The following is an 18,030-nucleotide window of genomic DNA, read 5'->3' as shown; positions in this document are numbered from 1 at the left end:
AGCCTCACATCTACACGATTCCGTACATTCTCCATGGTTTTCCCGAACACCGCATTGTTCATAAGCTTGAAGAAATCCTTATCAAGCTCGGACGTGGCTGCGGTGCGGTGTTTCGTGTTGACTTCAATATATGGACGCAACCACGGAGAATGCTCGAACTTGAGGATGCGGTGAACTGCGTGGACCGCGACCCCTCGCTGCATCAACCACCGGAGATTCTGGTAGTGCAGGACGTAATTCTTCTTGGGCTCGAAATCCATGACGAGCTTCTTCTGGTTGGAATCCGGTGGACACTTCAACTCGGGTGCAGGGGGAAGATCGCTGAACAAATCCTGCAGCTTCTCGGAGAACTCAAGGTCCACATCGGCGAAGAACCCATGTTCCGAATCGTCGAAGCTTTCGATGTCGAAGTTGGAGGGGTCAGCCCACTCGAAGTCTCTAAAGGGGAGTGGCTGCATCATGGAGTGTCCGTAGAGGTTATTAACGTCCGTGTACATGATGTAGCTGGCCGGTTGTGAGGGGTCGTAGCCGGTGGCCATGTGGTGATTGTTGGCGCGCGAGTGTCGCTGCGACACCTGGACCATTCCACCCCGCACGGCACGTTCCACAAACAGCACCATGTTCACGTCCGAAAGAAGCTCCAGCTCGATCTTCGTCACCAGAAACATGGCTGACCACGCCAGTCCGGGGACACTGTAGAAGTAGGCAGGGTCCAGCTGGTAGATCTTTATTGCGGTCGCACGGAACGTCTGGAACACGTCGGCGAGGAGCGTCACATCAAGTCTGAGGTAGGCGTCGTGGTAGTCCCCGAGAGTTCGACAGCCCAGCTCGCGCCACATGGACTGGGCATGGTGATATTCCTCGTCGGTGATGTTCGAGCCTCGCAGCTTGCTATATAAGTTTGCTCGAGGAGGTAGCGACGTCTCTGTGAACTTGGAAGGGTCTGTGATGTATTCGTAGGGATAGATCCCCTTACGCTTGAAGAGGCTGGCGTCCAAGTTCGGAAAGTTTCCGGAGGTAATGAGCATTTGCTCGTCGCTAAGCTTCCCTGCGAGAGCATCGAGGCTGGCCGGGAGGAACCTCAGGGAGTCGAGGAAGCGAAGCTCGACGGTAGAGTGTGATCCTGAGATTCGCACCCACTTGCTCAAGCTAATGTAACGCTCCTCGTTCTGCGCCAGGACGTTGATTCGCATGTCGTCGTAGCCAAAGTGAGGCACCAGATGGTGGAAGTCGTATCCCGAGCCATTATGAAAAAACACAGGGATGAAGCGCGGGTCCCGAGCCATGAGGTTGCATCCGTTGCACCATGGACCAACATACCTACCGTTAAAGTGATCATGGTGTTGGACTTTACGGTTGTTGGCGGTGTACTCCTTGACGCAGACAGGGCAAGCGATGGCCTCGTCGTGTCTACGTTGATCGTCGGGAGACAGTGGGAGCATAGACTTGGGGGCCAACAGTACCCTCCCTATCTCGCTGGCTTCCACAACCATCCTCTCGAGGAAGTGTTTGGCTGCGTCGGGACCGCGATACAAGTAGGGCTCGGGGGCGATGTGCTGGTCACGTCGCACCACAACGTATGCGAAGCTGGATGCCTCGTGGAGTTGGTAAGGGGTGGTGGAGGAAACTTCGGGATCTGGATCGCAAGTGGACAGGGGTTTGAGGAAGGCCTCGAAATCCGCGATGATGATAGCGGGATGCTCCACCATGGCACCGTGCATGTGGAAACGCTCCACGGTGCCAGGTTTGGGCAAGACTGCCACACCAGGCTCGTTGTTACTACAGTAGAACTTGTGGCGAGCGAGCTTCTCGACAGCGATGTTGGGACCTTTGATGTGCTGATAATCCTGCTGTTTTTGATTGTCAAAAGTTGACAAGCACCTGCGACAAACTTCTATGTGGTGTTCGTGTTTGCTTGTTTGGCTCGACACCAACCGGGAGAGGGAACGGATAAGGGTGTAGTGGTGATGGGTCTCGTCCTTGATAAGTAGGAGATGGATTTCTCGAGCATTATTGTTGTCTACGTCGCTCACGCGAATAGGGTACACTGCATTTTTGTCAGTGAGACCGTAAACGTTGATAGCCAACCGCGCACGAGCCTCGAATTTTTGAATGTCCGGGACCTCTACGGGATAGTCGATCCCAACCATCGCATCTTCCAGCTCTGACTCGTAGGGTAGGTAGTGGTTAACTCGGCGTGGTTGGTTTTTCCAGTGGACAGGGTGTAATGCTGCCAGAACACACCATACGAAGCACTTGGCGTCACTGTTTTGAATGTTCAGGACGGCCTTCTTTGCCACAATGGTAGGTGGTAAGGGGACGTAGCTGGAGGCGGAGAGAGGCACGAACTTACAAAGTTTGACGCACAGTTCGTGAGGCTCGCCACACAGCGAACCCCCCGAGCCTTTAGCTTGATGTTCTTCTTGTTTTGCCACCAGCTCCTCTGCAAACTGGTTGTAGATGACCTCGAGGTTGTCGACATCCGCCAGATGCAGCGTCTTCGCCTTGGTGTTGTGGCAGAAGCTGTAAATTTCATCAGACGGCTTCTTGTACTGGCAACGTAGCGATGCGTAGAATTTGGTGGAGTGCATTGCAAGCGCATCGCCGAGGATGGAAATGATTTTGGCTTGCACGTTCTCCAAAAAACTACGCACGTCGCATGAGCCCTCCGAAGTGATGACAAAGTCCTCTAACAACCGCTCGAAAGCAGTCTGGTTCGCTTTCGCCACAGGCTTGACGCGTTTCGTGGGTGGTGCATTGATGGAGGCTGCTTCTGCCTTCCTCTTGGTGGAGGTCGAAGGCTGGGCCCCAGATGTATTTTTGCTTAGACAATTAAGCTTATGCTCCTTGACATACGCAATTGTATCTGTATATTGCATCCGGAACATAGTTCAGTGGCAGCCAAATGCTTGCCTGGCACGCAGGTACGACAATGTCTTGCAAAATTTTGGCTTGATTTGGTTTTCTTGCACACAGGACAACTTTTCATGGAGCGCATTTTTTTGGGGGGTATGTTTATTTATATGTGATCTGTTGGTGGTAGAGTGTTTACAAAAAAAAAATGCCTTACGAGAAAAATTTTGTAGGCTAATTCTAATTAGTGTTAGTTTGAGGGGTTTATTTATATATGGGTGGCGTTGTTTTCCTCAAATATGTGTTTTAATCAACCCTGTAAAAAAATTTTAAAAAAATATATAAGAAAAATATGATTGTAGATAGAAAAAAGCACAATAAATATTGTATGCATGTGTAATTCTATTTAGCTTATTTTTGCTAGACACGAATCTTCTTCAGATTTTATTGTCCATTAGTATATTTTTCTACCAATCTAGTAGAGGTATGAAACTATGAAAATATTCTTGTTTAAGCACTAATCATTATGATTCCAATAGGACTCCTATGGGACGTAAAACCTTGTAACTTTGCTCTATGTATATACTAGTGCTTTTCCAATATATTCACAAAACCTTAGAACCTTCACAGACAAAAATATAAAGTTTCCTCTCTGTGTACATGTATAATTCGAATCCCACTGTAGGTCCAGTTTCGGTTAGCCTTACTGTGCATAAAACAACAAATCCAACTTAGAATATCAACACATTCAAAAAGATAAAGTTTCTCCCCCGCATACTTGTATAATTTTAATCTCCATGTTCGATACCCGGCGGATCCCACTGTAGGTCCAGTTTCGGTTAGCCTTACTGTGCATAAAACAACAAATCCAACTTAGAATATCAACACATTCAAAAAGATAAAGTTTCTCCCCCGTATACTTGTATAATTTTAATCTCCAGGTTCGATACCCGGTGTTTAATCAAAACAACACTTTCTGTTCACTAACGCCACTCGTAATTATTATTATTAACACACACACACATGCAAAAGAAATAACAAAAAACAAAACTTACCTACAAAAGGCTGCTAGCAATTTAACACACACAAATGGTAGTATAATCGCGCACAGTCGCAAAAACTTCACTGTTCTGTCCAGAAACTTCCACAGAAACTAAAGTCATCTCCCTTTCTCCCCCCTCCCCTCTCTCTTCTCTCCACCCGTCGTCATATCCGCTTGCGGTGACAATATAAGCAAAAACTAGGTCGTGTCAGTATTGCCAACTCACTAGGCCTCTGAGTTTAGGGCAACCCGAATTGTGCTGCCAGAGCGTGTTGCGCGCGGACCAGGTTCGAGGGCACAAACTCAACTGGCATCTCTCGCATTACTATTTCAGCAAAGCGTTGCAGAACAAGCAATGTTTGTGTTTCCCACGGTAGCATCTCGAGTATCATCACAAGCTGGTCGGGGGTTACGTACAGCAGCTGGCCTCCCCTTTTTCAGCATGAACTTGGGAGTGGTGCGACTTCCACGCCGCCGGAGCGGACGTTCCACCCGGTACGGAAGTTGGTGTTTATCGCGGCGTCACGAATCCTACACCGGTGGCGTGAACTTGGGAGTGGCGCGAATTCCACGTCGCCGGAGCGGACGTTCCACCTGGTACGGAAGTTGATGTTTATCGCGGCGTCACGAATCACCGGGTAAACTGCTCGAAATAGACGCCAAACAGAACGCGGCTAAATTAATGATGAATAGTATGCACGGGTAAATGTACAAATTGAAAGACACCCCCGAAGAGATTCGCCCCCACGTCAATCAATTTTACGTTCGAAGGCCGTACAGGAAAACGTTTACTTTTTTGGTTGGGCACCACGCACCCTGGCGAGGTTATAGGGGCCAGGTATCCTAAAAAACAACAATTATTATTTTGTTTGTTTGTTTGCGTCACAATACACGCGCGCGCGCGTGTGTGGCACATTGTTCCCCCGAGAGAGGTTTACAAAAATCACGATATATAAACATTGGCCTCTCTTTTTTTTTTTTTGGGACTTGGAAAAAATTTACAATAAGAGGACATCGCTCATTACTGTTGCCAGCCATAAATCTCTCTCTCTCTCTCTTTTCATCTTACAGCAACGTTGGCATCTCTATTTTTTTTTTAGTTGTAAGTAAATTGCCAACACACTCTAGTTAATAATGCTACATATTATACGCACACACGCACACACATACTATATTACCATCCACCCATCTCTCTCTCTTTTACGGCAGTACATATTTGTTGCCGGCTCTCCTTGTTTAGTGTGTGTAGGTTGGCAAAAATTGCTTTATGCACTGTAAGGCAAGCCTCAAGCAAAGTTGCCAGCCCCTTGCTTTAGGCTAGGTTAGACCAAGGGAAAAAAAAAGCTGTAGGTAGGCTGTCGGTTGTTTAACTCTTCCCTCTCTCTCTCCTCTCTCTTTTTTGTAAAAGATTATGGCAAAAATACCAGTAGGTTGGCAACCTTGCCTTATGCACTGTAAGGCAAGTCTTAAGTAAGGTTGCCAGCTCCTTGCTTTAGGTTAGGTTAGACCTGGTTAGGTTAGGTTAGGTTAGGTTAGGTTAGGTTAGGGTGGGTTAGGTTAGGTTAGGTTAGGTTAGGTTAGGTTAGGTTAGGTTAGGGTGGGTGTTGGCAGCTGTCGGTTGTTTAACTCTTCCCCCTCTCTCTCTCCTCTCTTTTTTTTGTAAAAGGCTATGGCAAAAGTACCAGTAGGTTGGCAACCTTGCTTTATGCACTGTAAGGCAAGCCTCAAGCAAGGTTGCCAGCTTCTTGCTTTATGCACTGTAAGGCAAGTCTCAAGCAAGGTTGCCAAATCCTTGCTTTAGGCTAGGTTAGACCCAAAAAAAAACCTTGGTGATTTTTTCGAGTAAAATATTGGCAACACTGCGAGAAAATAGGATTTATGCCTTACGAGAGAAATCCATTAAGGCGAGCCTCAAGCAAGATTGCCAGCTCCTTGCTTTAGGCTAGGTTAGACCAAGAAAAACCTTGGTGATTTTTTCGAGTGAGGAGTTGGCAACACTGCCAGAAATAGGGCTTATGCCTTACAAGAGCCTCAAGCAAGGTTGCCAGCTCCTTGCTTTAGGTTAGGTTAGACCAAGAAAAACCTTGGTGATTTTTTTCGAGTGAGCAGTTGGCAACACTGCGAGCCTCACCGAGCCTCATTTTCTGTTGGTGAACCGAATATCTGCACTACTTTAGAGCACGCAGCTTTCGAAAGGTTCGTGAGCAGAGACGCATCGCTGGGTGAACGGGTCGCCGCACTGGGTAGAGTCCAGCACAGATAATTCTACCGTGCGATGCACGAAACAACTAAAGAAGCAGTGTTGCTAATGGAGCAGATAGAAAAATCGCTGCAGTGCACCGATGCACAGCTGTTACGTACAACAATAAAATTAGAGAATTCAGGTCTATCTAACGTTGAGTTTTAAACGTCATGCATTATACCAGGACTAGGATTAATATGTACTAACAAGTGACTTTGTATGTAGCTACATACATATGGACTAAAAATTCGCAAAATATGAACTAACACATAAGTAAAATTACCAAAAATGCTGCAAAGAAGACTTCTTCATACAATTCCTTATTTGAGTAATTTCAAACAAAATAAAAAAATATATATATTATTTTTCATTGCATTAATGCACTGGTAGCATTCTAACTTTTCACTTCCAAAACCCGTATACACTGGTATGGAACTGCAACGGCAGATAATAACATGCCAACGTGTTAAACCGCTACAATTGCACCATAACACTCCTCCTGAAGCAGTATTATTATTTCCTCTCTGAGATCGGCGACAGTCGGTTGCCTTTGTTGTACATTTACAAAGGATGCCGGCTTCCACAACAATAACAAGTACATATACTGCCACTAGACGATAAGCTGCGCGGCTTTTTTTTTTGTTATGAACCAGGGCCGGCGCTAGTCATTTTGCCTCCCTGGGAGGTGGCGGCAGATGCCGCTCTATTTCGACCCCCCCGGTCATTACGCAGCAACGGAAAATTGAAAATCAATATATTCCTAACTAAAACATCAAAATATAAAATAAATAATGAGACTTCTTATGTTATTTCAATACTATTCAGCGCAAAAGAATATCTCGCTCGATCACAGTTTTCAATAGGCTTATCACCCATCAAAGCATGGCAATTTTAACACAGAAAACAATATGTATCGCATTAAGCAGCAAAAATGACAGCCTCCTCTATGCAATTTCTACAAGAACACGTGCCGGAGCCAGAGTTGAAATGATGTTGGAGCTACATAATTTATTTATTTTGAATAATTCCAAAATTATGAAATATGAACAATTTGTTGCTGCTGTTCGCTGCTCTCTTGCCAAAATGCTTTATTGGGATGCTAACACCATGACTGGCTTCCTCCTTCATGAACTCGTGCACGTTGCTTAGAATTTCCCGAGCTTGGCTATGCAAGGTTTTTGATTTCAACTTCGACAGAACTGGAGGCATTATGGAATTTAACGTTCATTAGCAAACACACACTTTTACATACACACACGCAATACACGCACACAACGTCAAACCGGTCAAATACTTAGTATAAAATAAAAATATGGTGCTTCCAATCCAACAAAACTCACCGCCACTTTACCTGCCTTTTCCCCTTCCATGACAGAAATAGTGCTTCATTATTACAGTTGGCAACACTAGTTACTAGCTAGCCAATGAACATGCACTGCATAAAAAAAGCAAGCACTACGCCGTGCTATATTGCCACATTAGCGTCCCTACCGAACGGTGGGAACCGCGAGCTGGAGCGCTATTCAATTGTTTTCAATGATGTTTGCGCGAGTGTGTCCAGGAATGGAATGACAATGTGGCAACAATAGCGAAGGTTATCGAGCAGGGTAGAACACATGATGCTAAGAGAGAGGGAGACGAAACGAAAATGCGTTTCTACGCAACGGCAAATTTACGTGTGTGGCACTCTACCACCATCGCCATGAACACGAAACAAAAATTGGGGTGGGGTATATAAATAACATAGAGTGAAAAATAATAATAATAACAACATGTCTCGTATAACTGATTTGCCGTCCGAGTTATTATGTAAAATATTTAAACACGCAGTAAACGGAGATTGTGAGGATGTAGGGAAACTTGTAATCATAGCAAGAACGACGCCGGAATTTCGCATCCCTTGTGAAATGGTTCTCAAGGACCATCTTCGGGAGATCGGCGGCCTGAGGTGCGGTGATCTCAACATTCTGCTTTCGGCTGCAGGGGAAAAATTGAACGAGAGGTTGGACGAACTGGACGAGGCAAGGCAGGGAAGAAGATGGTACACAGTAGATTGGTACAAGTCTATGCAGGAGACGGAAGATATCATTACGCACATCATCGCGTTTTCCGAAGCACGGACTTTCTTCCTCTGTTAAAAAAAATAATAATATATATGCGTGTCAAAAAAAAAAAAACAACTTGAAGTTGGCGATAGAAATATTTTTTCCACACTTAGAGCACAGTTTGGTCGCACATATTCGCTTTCCCGGCACACAAGTACGACAGTGCCTTTAAAAATGTTTACTTAACACAGCAATTTGGCACGTAGGGCAATTTTTTTCAGAACGCATAATGCAGAGATTTTTTGGGGGGTATGTTATTTAATACCTAATGCTGTGCAATGCAAAATATAATTGTTAATTTTTTTTAACTATTTTCTATAACCTTATTTGGGTTTTTTTTTCGCCAAATTATATGCTTCTAGTCTCCTATACAATACAATATACGTACAATATTGTCAACAGTATCATATTTGAGCAGGTCGCTTGTCACCTAAACACTACAGCTCACAGGTTGGTAAAATCTGACATGAAAGCAGATAATACGCTTAAGTCTTATTTATATATAATTTTCACGGGCGTACAATATTGTCAACAGTATCATATTTGAGCAGGTCGCTTGTCACCTAAACACTACAGCTCACAGGTTGGTAAAATCTGACATGAAAGCAGATAATACGCTTAAGTCTTATTTATATATAATTTTCACGGGCGTACAATATTGTCAACAGTATCATATTTGAGCAGGTCGCTTGTCACCTAAACACTACAGCTCACAGGTTGGCAAAATCTGACATGAAAGCAGATAATACGCTTAAGTCTTATTTATATATAATTTTCACGGACGTACAATATTGTTAAGAGCGTCAGTTTCCGTAGAGCTCTCTTTTTCCATCTTCCCTCTATACAGTGAAGCTGTAGAAGACACAATTAGCTAACCTAGCATACAACATACTTTCCTAATTAATATGGATATTGTCACACATTCCTCTTATTTTATACTGTTGTAAATGGAAAAGATTATGTAAGGTAAATGTTTTGTACATTATAGGGAAAAAATGCAAAATATCCCCCAACTTTAATTCGATCCACTTTTGAATCGAATTTTTTACATATTTTCACGCCGCCATATGTTGTCCTATTTTGCTTCTTTTACTTGCCTTGCTTAATTAACTCTCGCTAATTAGCATTTTTTTTGGAAGAAGTCAACTAGAACAACATATGGCGGTATGAGAAATATGCAAATTAAAAAATATTTTAGTAATATAAGAGCCCTAGCAATTAGCTTCGTCGACTAAGAGTACTCTTTTAAACATCTTCAGCTAGATCGTATTACTACGCGAGGACGTTTAAAATGTTTGGGTGATGAAAAAGTTTGACCCTACTTTTTATTTCTATTGTTTGCTAATAGATGGCGCTAATAGTACCCCCTCCCCTCCCTCTCCCCTCTTCTCCTCTGCTGTATGACAAATAGCACAAACATAAAAATCAAGATTTTGGAGAGCAAAACATAAAATTTGCATGCATCTGATGTCGAACTAGAAACTTTTATCTTTCGGGGAGTCAACATTATTTTTTTACTCAGTCGTCATATAACATGAACACACGCAAACATTCACATGTGCTTTTTATTATTTTGTGTTCGGTAAGTACAAGTATATTCTTACATAAATTATTGTTTAATTTAATAAATTGTAAACTCGGAGCCTGCTATACTAACACTCCTTCTGTCTATTGAAAGCGAATGTTGCGTGCATGCGGAAATAACACAGAAAAAAAGCGGATGGAAGCAATTTAAAATCAGTGGAGCAAGGTTAGTATTACGAGAGCGTAAAAACATGTGCTTTCATTCAACTTCGAAAAATAAGAATAAATGTGTGCATACAGAACACATATGCTTTCTTTTCACAGTTGTAAAATCACATAAATTGTACATGAAGTAAGTTGCGGGAAGGCTCTCTCTTTTATGTCTGTGTATATGTTGTACAATTAGGTACAAGTATTGTACAATTAGGTACAAATTGTTGTACAATTATTTTCCCCAGTTGTCCAGTTGGAGTTGGGGGCATAACACTGGTACTATTTGTACTCACAGTGTTTACTCATGTATTTTGTTTAATATTTTATTTCAAATTCACTGTCAGAAACTAGTGTTGCCAGTTCCTGGATGTAGGTTTACCTACTCTGTTGGTTGTCACTGTCAAGCTTCCAGTATTCGTACAGCATAAAAAGCCATAAACCCCTCTCAAAATATATACATTGTATACGCCAAGATGCCCAATAGCCTAGCAACACATCATGAAAAAAACATGCCAAAAGAACCCAGTGGGTTTATAAGTCAGTGCTGCCAACTCCTATTTGTAGGTTAGCTTAACCTGTAAAAGATCATATAGTAGAATTTTTGTAGAGTGGGTAGGCAACACCGACGAGGCTCGAATCATCATTTGAGGCTCGAAATCATCATTTAATGCTCGTCAGTGTTGCCAATTCCTATTTGTAGGTTAGCTTAGCCAGTGAAAGATCATATAGTGGAATTTTCTTCGGATGGGTTGGCAAAACCCAAGCCTCAAAAAAGGAACATCCAATAGAGTTGCCAAATATAAAAAGGGGGGCAATAGGTCCCCCTCATAAAAAGCTACAGTAAAAACCCACAGTGTCGCCAACACTAGGCCCCCAACAGTGTTGCCAGACATAAAGAGTACATGGACCCCTCAGACCCTTTGATGAAAATTTACAGTGAAAAACCCAGTAGGTTAACAACACTGTCAAAAAATCTACGGTAGTGTTGCCAGATGTAAACAGAGGGCAATAGACCCCCTACATTTCAACCACATCATTTTGCGAGTTCGAAAAATCACAAGTTAATGCATCGCATCGCATCATTGTTACCTATGCTGTTAACTGGCGTCACTAAAAAAAACAGGAAGTATAACTTCCGTCGTCCCAAAGCCTACGGCAGATGGCAATCTGTGACGCACGCGATGACTATCAGGGTTATGAAATAAATAACCAGAAAATTCATTGTATTTTTTCTCTGCCACCAAGCATACGTATTTGTTGAATTTGTGTCATTGTGTCAACGTTGATAGTATATGCAGAGAGAGGGAACGAAATTGTCGTTTTTCTAGATATCCACAGGCAAAAGTGTAATATTTTTTTCAAATACAATATGACGGTCGCTTTTCGATACCGAAAAACTAAATACAATAAGTATATATATATTTACAATATTAATGTTTATTTAACAATATCTACCTACGAATTTGCCTCGAACGAAAACATGTCATAGAAAAACATTTTTCCAGCCGTAAATTCAAAAATTTTGGCCCCGCGCGCGCGCGCGCGCGCGCGCGCGTGTGTGTGTGTGTGTGTGTGTGTGTGTGTGGCACATGGTTCCCCCGAGAGAGGTTTACAAAGGTCACGATATACAAACATTGCCGGAGTTGGAAAATTGCGATATGGCGCATTCGCTCATTACTGTTGCCAGCCATAAATCTCTCTCTCTTTTACGGCAGTGCGTGTTTGTTGCCGGCTCTCCTTGTTTAGTGTGTGTAGGTTGGCAAAAATTGCTTTATGCACTGTAAGGCAAGCCTCAAGCAAAGTTGCCAGCTCCTTGCTTTAGGCTAGGTTAGACCAAGGGAAAAAAAAGCTGTAGGTAGGCTGTCGGTTGTTTAACTCTTCCCTCTCTCTCTCCTCTCTCTTTTTTGTAAAAGATTATGGCAAAAATACCAGTAGGTTGGCAACCTTGCTTTATGCACTGTAAGGCAAGTCTTAAGTAAGGTTGCCAGCTCCTTGCTTTAGGTTAGGTTAGATCTGGTTAGGTTAGGTTAGGTTAGGTTAGGTTAGGGTAGGTTAGGTTAGGTTAGGTTAGGTTAGGGTGGGTTAGGTTAGGTTAGGTTAGGTTAGGTTAGGTTAGGTTAGGGTGGGTGTTGGCAGCTGTCGGTTGTTTAACTCTTCCCTCTCTCTCTCCTCTCTCTTTTTTGTAAAAAGCTATGGCAAAAGTACCAGTAGGTTGGCAAAAGTACCAGTAGGTTGGCAACTTTGCTTTATGCACTGTAAAGCAAGCCTCAAGCAAGGTTGCCAGCTTCTTGCTTTATGCACTGTAAGGCAAGCCTCAAGCAAGGTTGCCAGCTCCTTGCTTTAGGCTAGGTTAGACCAAGAAAAAAACCTTGGTGATTTTTTTCGAGTAAAATATTGGCAACACTGCGAGAAAATAGAGCTTATGCCTTACAAGAGCAAACTATTAAGGCGAGCCTCAAGCAAGATTGCCAGCTCCTTGCTTTAGGCTAGGTTAGACCCAAAAAAAAAACCTTGGTGATTTTTTCGAGTAAAATATTGGCAACACTGCAAGAAAATAGGCCTCATGCCTTACGAGAGAAATCCATTAAGGCGAGCCTCAAGCAAGATTGCCAGCTCCTTGCTTTAGGCTAGGTTAGACCCAAAAAAAACCTTGGTGATTTTTTCGAGTAAGGAGCTGGCAACACTGCCAGAAAATGGAGCTCATGCCTTACGAGAGAAATCCATTAAGGCGAGCTCCACCGAGCTCCATTTTCGGTTGGTGAAACCGCCATCCTGCACTACTTTCGTTTAATACATCTGAAGGTAACTCGTCGTCCCAGGATACATTTAATTTCCATAGTTTCTGTAGAAACTGTTTAAACAGTGCAATAACAGGCCCAATAATTCCGAGCGGATCGAAGAGTTGCGCGATTTGACTGGCAACCCTGCGCTTGCTTAATGTTTCTTGAACGTTCAAATCGTAGCCGGCCAAATTGTTTTCTTTCTTTGCACGTATCGTCGAAAAGCTTTGTTTATCGTAAAGAGGTTTGCTGCAGCCAGCAGCCTTACTGTTTCTTTGATTGTTGATAGCTGGGTGATTGTTTACAAAACAAGCGTTGGTGTCTGCTTTCCCGTGTGCTGGATCGCTGCGTAGGGGGTAGGTTGGAAGATGTTTCTTCGCCGGTGCGAGTGTAGCCAACTCAGCATTGCGTTCTGGCGCTAGCGCTGAATCTTCGGCCGTTAATATGCAAAGAGTGTCGGCGGGGGTATTCCAATTGACACCTAGAGTTTGTGTACTGTCGTCGTTAAACAGAATCGTGTCTTTAACTTCCCGTAGTTCTAAAGGTATAGTTTCCATTACTCTTGCAGAATTGGATGCCCATTTTCGTAGCTTAAATCCTCCTGCCGATAATAATGCTGACAGTTCTTTACGTAGATTAATGGCTTGATTCTCGTCTTCTTGCCCTGACAGCAAGTCATCTATATAAAAGTCTCTCTTCAATATTTTAGCAGCTTGTGGATAGTTGTGCATTTCGTCTGTCGCTAGTTGCTGTAGGCATTTAGTTGCTAGATATGAGCTAGATGTCAGGCCATAAGTTACAGTGTTCAATTCGTAGATCATCAGTGGTTCGTCTTGAGATTTTCTCCATAATATGCACTGTAATTTCCTATCAGAAGGGTGCATATGAATCATCCTATACATCTTCTCAATATCAGATTTCAGAGCGATTATATGGGTCCTAAAGCGAAGCAGTAACCCGAACAGATCCTCTTGTAGAACCGGTCCTGCACTTTGTAGACAATTGAGTGACCTGCCACTGGTCGTTTTCGCTGAGGCGTCGAATACGACTCGTACTTTCGTCGTGGAGCTGGCTATATTCACAACTGGGTGATGGGGGATGAAATATCGTATGTCTCCCGTTGCTGGCGCCTCTCGCACTTCCTGCACTGCTTGCATGTGGTGTAATCTCTCGTACTCGTTCATAAATTCCACATATTCTTCTTTCAATTCCAGTTCTCTATCTAGTCGGCGTTCTAACTGTAAAAATCTGGAGTGTGCATGTTCCAAAGATTCCCCTAATGCTGATCTATCTTCCGTCAAAGGTAAACGTACCGTGTAAGTGCCATCTTCATTCCTTTCTGTAGTTTGGCGAAAATGTGCTTCCATTTTCTTTTCTTTAGGCGACATAATTTCTTCCGACAAATCTTCCACCGACCAGAAACGATGTAAGAGCATTTCCAACGGCTCACCCTGTATAAAGAATGATCTGCTTGGATGTGACGTTGTTCCTGGAGTGTTGCCCACTACAATCCAACCAAACTGTGTGTTTTGTAACGTAGGATAAGGTCCTTGTTTCGACATCTTCTCTGGCAGTAAGATATCGAAAAATATACTTGCAGAAATTAAAATGTCAATCCTGGCAGGAACATTGAAGTTTTCATCCGCAAGGTCAATATCTGTAGGTATCTCCCATGTTGAAATATCCATTTCTTCTGCAGGCAAACGTTCCGTAATATTTTTCAAGGCAGAACATTGTGCCTCTACAGTAAATTCATTGAATCTTGATTTTAATTCCACATTCACAGCATAAGGTGAATTTACAGTGTTGGAACTTATTCCCTGTATCAACGTATTTTGTCTCTGTCTTCGTAACCCAAGACGTTGTACCGTATCCATACCAATGAGGTTCACTTGAGACCCCGGGTCCAATAAGATGCGGCAAGGCAAGTATTTTCCATCTTTGTCCTTTGCTAGAACACAGGCAGTAGCCAGCAAAACATTCTGGTTCTTATTCTTTACTGAATACGATGAACTGGTTCCCTCACCGACTTGAGGGTTGGAAACACTGCTTGCCTCGTTCGCAGCTGATCTTCCTGGAAGGAGGGGAGGTACACGGCGCTCGCCACCCCTTTCTTCGTGCAAACTCGTGTGATGACGCAACCTACAGTACCTGCAAGAGCCGGCTATACAATTTAACACTGAGTGATTAGCAAAACGCAAACAGTTCGTGCATATGCGATTCTCATGCAGGAATTTATATTTCTGTTTATTCGTCAATTTCAAAAATGACTGGCATCTGAATAAAGGATGAAAAGGAGATGCATCTCTGCAGTAGATGCAGCTTTTGCTCGACGCAGTAAAATACGTGTTAAATGCTTGTGGCGTTCTTGGCCTGATGTTACTAACAGCTGGTGACCTTGAAAACGACTTCGTTGATGTCGAAGGTTCATTTGCTTCGTATTTCTGTAGAGAGTTGCACTTAGCTTCTAAAAATATAAGCAATTCTTCGATGGTACTGAATTCTGTATTGCTTGATTGTTTCTCAAAGTCTCTTCTCGTACATTTATCCAATTTGGCTGAAAGATACTGAACGAGAAAAATATCAATTAAGTCCGCGTCTCCCTGAATGTTTCTTAATGCTTCTATAGAACTTCTAATCGTAGTCGTGAACTTTCTTAATTCTGCTACACTTTCCTTAGTGACTGAAGATACATTCAAAATGTCATTTACGTAAGCAGCGGCTATTAACTTTGGATTATTGTATTTGCGCTGAATCAAGTCCCAGGCGACCTTGTAATTAGCACCTGTGAGTTGCAAATTCTCAATCGTTTGTAATGCATCACCCTTTAACGAAAGCCGTAAATACTGCAATCTTTGTATGTCTGACAAGGTTTCATTTTTTTCTATGAGGGCTACAAAAATATCTTGAAACGATGAAAATTGAGTGTAGTTTCCGTCAAACGTTGGTAAAGTTACATCTGGGAGCTTGATTGGAGATTTAGTTTCAGGCTTACATGTATTATTCTTTCTCGTCGAGTCTTTGTCTATTATTGAAAGCATTTTAGCTTCTAACGTGAAGTAACTTTGCTCAAGTGACGCTCTCTTCTCGTCGTGAGATTGCTCATCTGATAATTCGGATATCTTGTCCATTACATCCTCTAGTTTTGACCAAACACTGCCGAGTTGCTTATGCCTGGCTACAACTTCGTTTACATGACCACTTGCTTCGTCATAATTTGACACGTAGTTCTGAAGCCGAGTTAATTGTCCTTGAATTACACTGCGTTGTCTCACTAGCTTCTCAAGCATTTCACTTTCTTCCGGCATTTTCTCAGGCAAGGTTAGGAATATGAACAAACAAGCATGGAAAAGGAAAATAAAAGGATTTACTCACGTACATGGAATCTGCAGCCGTCGATAATTCCTCTGCTCTTGGCAACCCTGTGACTGATCGTGCTGTCCGTTGATTCTCCTAGCTCGCTCTAATTTCCCCTCGCGCGGCGTGGCTGAAGTGGCGGGAAAACTGCTTTGTTCTGTAACTTCACTGTACTTTCACTGTCTGTATCACTTCACTTCACTAAACTGCATTTTCACCAGTCCCGTCGTTTCCCGATATCCGTAATTCATCCGGCCCGGAGGACCATATGTTGCGGTAATGACCGACTTCTAATTCGTTGAGACTCTGGTAATTTAAGTTAACTGTTTTACCTTAGGCGTAGTTCTACCAGATGAATAATACGGTACATCGATTTTGATTTTAGAATATTTATAATACTAAAGAATACATATTGGTATGTAGAACTGTAATTACAACTGTCTAATATCGTAGATAATAGGAGACGCGCGCGTAGTATGTTGCACGGCCGAGCTCACATGAGCAAGTCAGTCAGTCTCTTCGCTGCGCGCGCATGCACCGCAGACGGCTCGCAGCAGAATGCTTTATTCCCGAACACCTACGTTAATGTGTTTCTCTTCTCTAAAGTGTGGTATGTAGCGCAAGTCTTAGAACTTCCCAAACCAAAACCTGCTGAAATACGGCGTATAGCAACACAGTTTATTTGGCAAGCACATGTATTACGGGTCGCGTATGAGACACTGTGTCTTCCTGAACGCGTTGGAGGACTTAACCTGATGAATGTTGAAATAAAAGCACAGTCACTTCTAATACACCACAACATAAAACAGTTATTGAGTACAACACGGAACCTGACAGGGCATGTGCTACATTCTTACTTACGCGATGTCGAACTTACAGCCCCTGTCTCAGTGCCTAAATTGACCAGTACTCTCAACTATTTTCAAACGACGCTGGTGGAATTTAGGTATTTACTCATAGCATGCCCACAATTACAAAGTGAAACAATTACGGGCAAATTCTTATATCGAATGCAGTTACAATGACGACGACTGATGCCAAGAATTCAAACCGTGCACCCTACTATCCAATGGTCAAAAGCATGGCGTAATGTAACTACACGACACATACCTACACCTGTGTGATCTATGTGGTACTTAGCAGTGCATGACAAAGTCTTGACAAAACAGATGGCGCTCCGGCTACAATTGGAAGGAAACGAAGGGTGCTGATTTTGCAAACAAAGTGATACTTTGAAACATAGACTCAGTACGTGCTCCGAAATACGTGATGATTGGCAATACCTTTGCCAAAGACTAGGAAAAATGTGCCGACTCCCTGCCAACTACTTTACAGTAGACCACATCCTATTTCCAGACTTTAATTTTTATCCAAGAACTAAATTACAGACTGTGCAGTGCATCATAGCTCAGTATGTGTATTATGCCTTAAAGAGGAAACCAGGCAAATGTGAAGAATCATTATAGAATTATGTACAAAATGAATACTTAGAACTGAACAATTATGACAAGAGAAGTTTGTATGCAAACTTTTTACAAAATGTACAAATGTAAAAAAAATAGCGTAACTTTGGTACGATTGTATCTAATAACAATTGATTAATATACTTCATAATGTAATGTAATATCTTATATAAACTCTGAACATACTGACAAAGAAAGATGGAGAACTTACTTAGTAGAATTACGAAATAATATTGAATTACTGACGTGAATGCCGGATTTCTAGATTCACATAATCTCTTAAGTAAAATTCTATACAGATTGAAACCTATTGTATAATCCACTATGTACCAATTTGTAAAATCTCTTAATTACTAGTGTAAAGTCTTGATGATTGATATTGTGTAATGTAAATTATATAGAAATAAAAAAAAAAAGTGGTAGTGTCGTCGCCTTGTAATCAAGGGGTCCC

At 42.6% G+C, this 18,030-nt stretch overlaps 1 protein-coding gene across 1 annotated transcript in view; it reads right to left on the bottom strand.

Annotated features, from left to right (window-relative positions):
* LOC145989048 (uncharacterized) overlaps positions 1 to 16,067 on the bottom strand; it is a 37,985-nt gene extending 21,918 nt beyond the window's left edge. Inside the window, exon 1 of the mRNA XM_083124345.1 lies at positions 13,028 to 16,067. Coding sequence (XP_082980471.1) covers positions 13,028 to 16,067 — 3,040 coding nt within the window. The remainder of the gene's footprint in view (positions 1 to 13,027) is intronic.
* Between the last annotated feature and the right edge of the window lie 1,963 nt (positions 16,068 to 18,030).

The sequence above is a fragment of the Lepisma saccharinum genome, chromosome 6, assembly GCF_977018435.1.
Source record: "Lepisma saccharinum chromosome 6, izLepSacc3.1, whole genome shotgun sequence".
In the NCBI taxonomy this organism is placed as follows: domain Eukaryota; kingdom Metazoa; phylum Arthropoda; class Insecta; order Zygentoma; family Lepismatidae; genus Lepisma; species Lepisma saccharinum.
This window is presented reverse-complemented; position numbering and strand designations above follow the sequence as displayed.